Source organism: Monopterus albus, unplaced genomic scaffold, assembly GCF_001952655.1.
Source record: "Monopterus albus unplaced genomic scaffold, M_albus_1.0 scaffold116.1, whole genome shotgun sequence".
In the NCBI taxonomy this organism is placed as follows: domain Eukaryota; kingdom Metazoa; phylum Chordata; class Actinopteri; order Synbranchiformes; family Synbranchidae; genus Monopterus; species Monopterus albus.
In genome coordinates this window covers 630,858-633,791 of record NW_018127996.1, presented here as the reverse complement: position 1 = coordinate 633,791, position 2,934 = coordinate 630,858, and the positions used below count along the sequence as shown (strand labels likewise).

The 2,934-nt window shown below is 39.2% G+C and overlaps 1 protein-coding gene across 2 annotated transcripts in view; it reads left to right on the top strand.

Moving 5' to 3' along the window:
* The window catches only part of LOC109966630 (xylose isomerase-like), an 8,383-nt gene that overhangs the window by 1,455 nt on the left and 3,994 nt on the right, over window positions 1–2,934 (top strand). Inside the window, exons 4-11 of one of the 2 annotated variants that reach the window (XM_020611593.1) lie at window positions 28–140; window positions 258–283; window positions 680–817; window positions 930–1,039; window positions 1,117–1,212; window positions 1,306–1,389; window positions 1,471–1,597; window positions 1,768–1,873. In XM_020611593.1, the coding sequence (XP_020467249.1) occupies window positions 28–140; window positions 258–283; window positions 680–817; window positions 930–1,039; window positions 1,117–1,212; window positions 1,306–1,389; window positions 1,471–1,597; window positions 1,768–1,873 (800 nt within the window). The remainder of the gene's footprint in view (window positions 1–27; window positions 141–257; window positions 284–679; window positions 818–929; window positions 1,040–1,116; window positions 1,213–1,305; window positions 1,390–1,470; window positions 1,598–1,767; window positions 1,874–2,934) is intronic. The other variant, XM_020611594.1, reaches the window with a different exon arrangement.

The window sequence follows — 2,934 nt, the reverse complement described above, 5'->3', positions numbered from 1 at the left end:
TAAGCTGTACCCCCCCCCCCCCCATAGGTGTGGATCCTTTTGGCTTTCAGACGCTCCACCGCTCCTGGAATGAAGGAACTCCTATGGAATCAGCCAAGAAGCGACTCCATGCTGCTTTTGAGTTTTTCACCAAGCTTGGTGTGAGAGACATTGCCTGATTTTAAAAATGAACTTTAACCTTGTAAAAAGCTAATCAGAGTGAACATTGGCTACCATATGTTGTTTATTTCCTTTGTGACCTATGCTTGTTTTCACAGGTTAAATATTACACATTTCATGACAGGTAATTGACCAGAGTTCTTTTTAAGCTGAAGCTGATCAGAGGTTTACTTCTACAGGCCTAGTTGTTGTCAATCTTCCTGAGCAAGTAGAATAAAACTAAATTTGGGGGGCTTGCATAATCAAGCTGCATATACTTTACATGTAGTTGAATAATTGTTTATATCAAGTATTAACTGATCTATCTAGTGCCAGCAGGATGCCGTATTGCTGTAATGCCAGAATATAATTTTCAGGGCATAAAACCTTTAAACCCTACTTCATTCACTGCTCCTTTGCAATGTGCCACTGGGCCTGCATTCAGTGGTATCTGAAATGAAGAAAGCTTTGATCTAGACATTATTTCTGCCCTATTCTAGTGTTTGAGACAAAATCTAAAGCTGTCCTCTGTTTCCTACAGAGACATGGCTCCTGAGGGCTCCACACTGATGGAGTCCAACAGGAATCTGGATGAAATAACAGACCTGGCTCTCCAGCTGCAGAGCCAGACAGGAGTCAAGGTGCTCTGGGTCACCTGCAACCTCTTTTCCCACCCGAGGTCAGATATTTGGAAACCTTTGCAGTTAAAGCTGTTTTCTTAAAGCTATGTTTTAGCAGGGCTAGAAGCAGAACCCCTAATTCTGAGAAACAATGTAAAATGTATGTGACAGGTATATGAACGGTGCAGCCTCCAACCCTGACTGCCATGTTCTGGCCTACGCTGGTGCTCAGGTCAAGAAGGGACTGGATATTGCCAAAAAGCTGGGTGCAGAAAATTTTGGTATGAGGAATTTGATTGTGTTTAAATGTAAAATACTGATGTTTCTTCCTCATTGTGTTCAATGTATGTCTTCTCAGTGTTTTGGGGAGGGAGAGAAGGTTTTCTTTCCATCTACAATACTGATGTTGGAGCTGAACTGAAACACATAGCTAGTTTCTTCAAAATGGCTGTTAGTAAGTGTTCTCATGAGTAACTTTAATTCCAGGTCAGTGATTGTCATGTGCTAAGGATGTGTCACAGTTGCATGTCTGTTTATTTGTCACCAGAGTACAAAGAGAAGCTTGGTGCCAAGTGTCAGTTTCTTATTGAACCAAAGCCTAAGGAGCCTTGCAAACACCAGTATGATTATGGTAAGGCTTCTCAGATTTAAACAAAATATATCTGCTTTTTTATTTTACCATTTTAATGCTGTTACCTTTTTCCTTTAAAAGATGCTATGAGTGTTATAGGATTCCTTAAGCATTATGGACTGGAGAGTCACTTTAAGTTGAACATTGAGCCCAACCACACCACCCTGGCAGGACACTCCTATGAACATGATGTTGTCATGGCCTCTGCGTAAGACACCCTAATTGCTAAAAGAAATTTTGCTTGATAAGTGAAGATGGTGCAGAGTGTTGCTGCTTCACAATTTTGTCAGATCCACAGCATATTTAACATAGTCTAATGCCTGCTTTACCTTTATGTATGCTAAGTGTTCCTTATCATCCTTGCTTGCTGGTGAACAGATTTGGTATGCTGGGTTCACTTGACGCAAACACTGGTTCTCCTGACCTCGGATGGGACACAGATCAGTTCCCCATGGACATCAGGAACACCACTTTGGTCATGAAGGTGAGCTAATTTATCGCGTTTGTAAAATGAATTTATTGTTAGTGATGTTTCTAAAGGTGACGTTGTCAAAAGACTTTGCTTCAGCTAACATTTGTATATGACCCAAAATACTTAGCAACCTTATGACATTGATATGGCTAACATGTTAGCAAACAGTTGCCTATTTGCACATCAGAGCAACATTTAGCATTTGTTTAGAGTTATATTTCTGGCTACATGGTGAATTTAAGTCAAATATTTTTCTCTGCTTTGGTCTCCAACTCCTAAAAAATATGACTTTTTAGCAGCTAAATGCTCTGGTATGTTCACCAGCTTGTCATTAACTTTGCCTGTCTGCCATCTTGTACTGGATAGGCAGAGTACAATTGGATTATCTGAGGTTCCTTCAGCTGGTTCCTTTGGCAGCAGACAAAGTTAATGAGAGTTGAACTGGAAAACTGATAAACAAGCAAATAAAAAATTAGCTTAAAGAGGCAAAAAATTCTCAGTAGAGCTGAGGGGAACTGCAGAATCAGCAAGCAGCTCCCTTCACGTTATAAGTGTTTGATCCATTGTTAATGGGCAGAAAATTTATTTTCCTCATACCAAAAATTAATACCTTCATGACCCTATATATTTTATGGACAATAATACACCTGTCAACAGATTTGAGGATGTAGTTGAGAAGTTTAATAGGTTTTTTTGTGAATGTGGGTCCTGGCTTAGCAAGTAGCATTTGTACAGACGTCATTATAAATAACAATACAATTGAAAGGAATATGAGTTCTATGTTTCTGAAGCCAATAGTTGAAAAGGAAATTATAGATATAGTGAACAAATGTGGTAATAAATCATCCAGTGATAGTGATGGTATCAGTATGACAATGGTTAAATGGGCAATTGAGGGGATATGCAAACCATTAACCCATGTTTTTAACATGTCGTTTCGACTTCGTCAGTTCCCCAATAATATGAAAATAGCAAAGGTTATTCCACTGTATAAATCTGGGGATAAGCACAACTTCACAAATTATAGACCGGTTTCTCTGTTGTCACAATTTTCAAAAATCTTGGAAAAACTC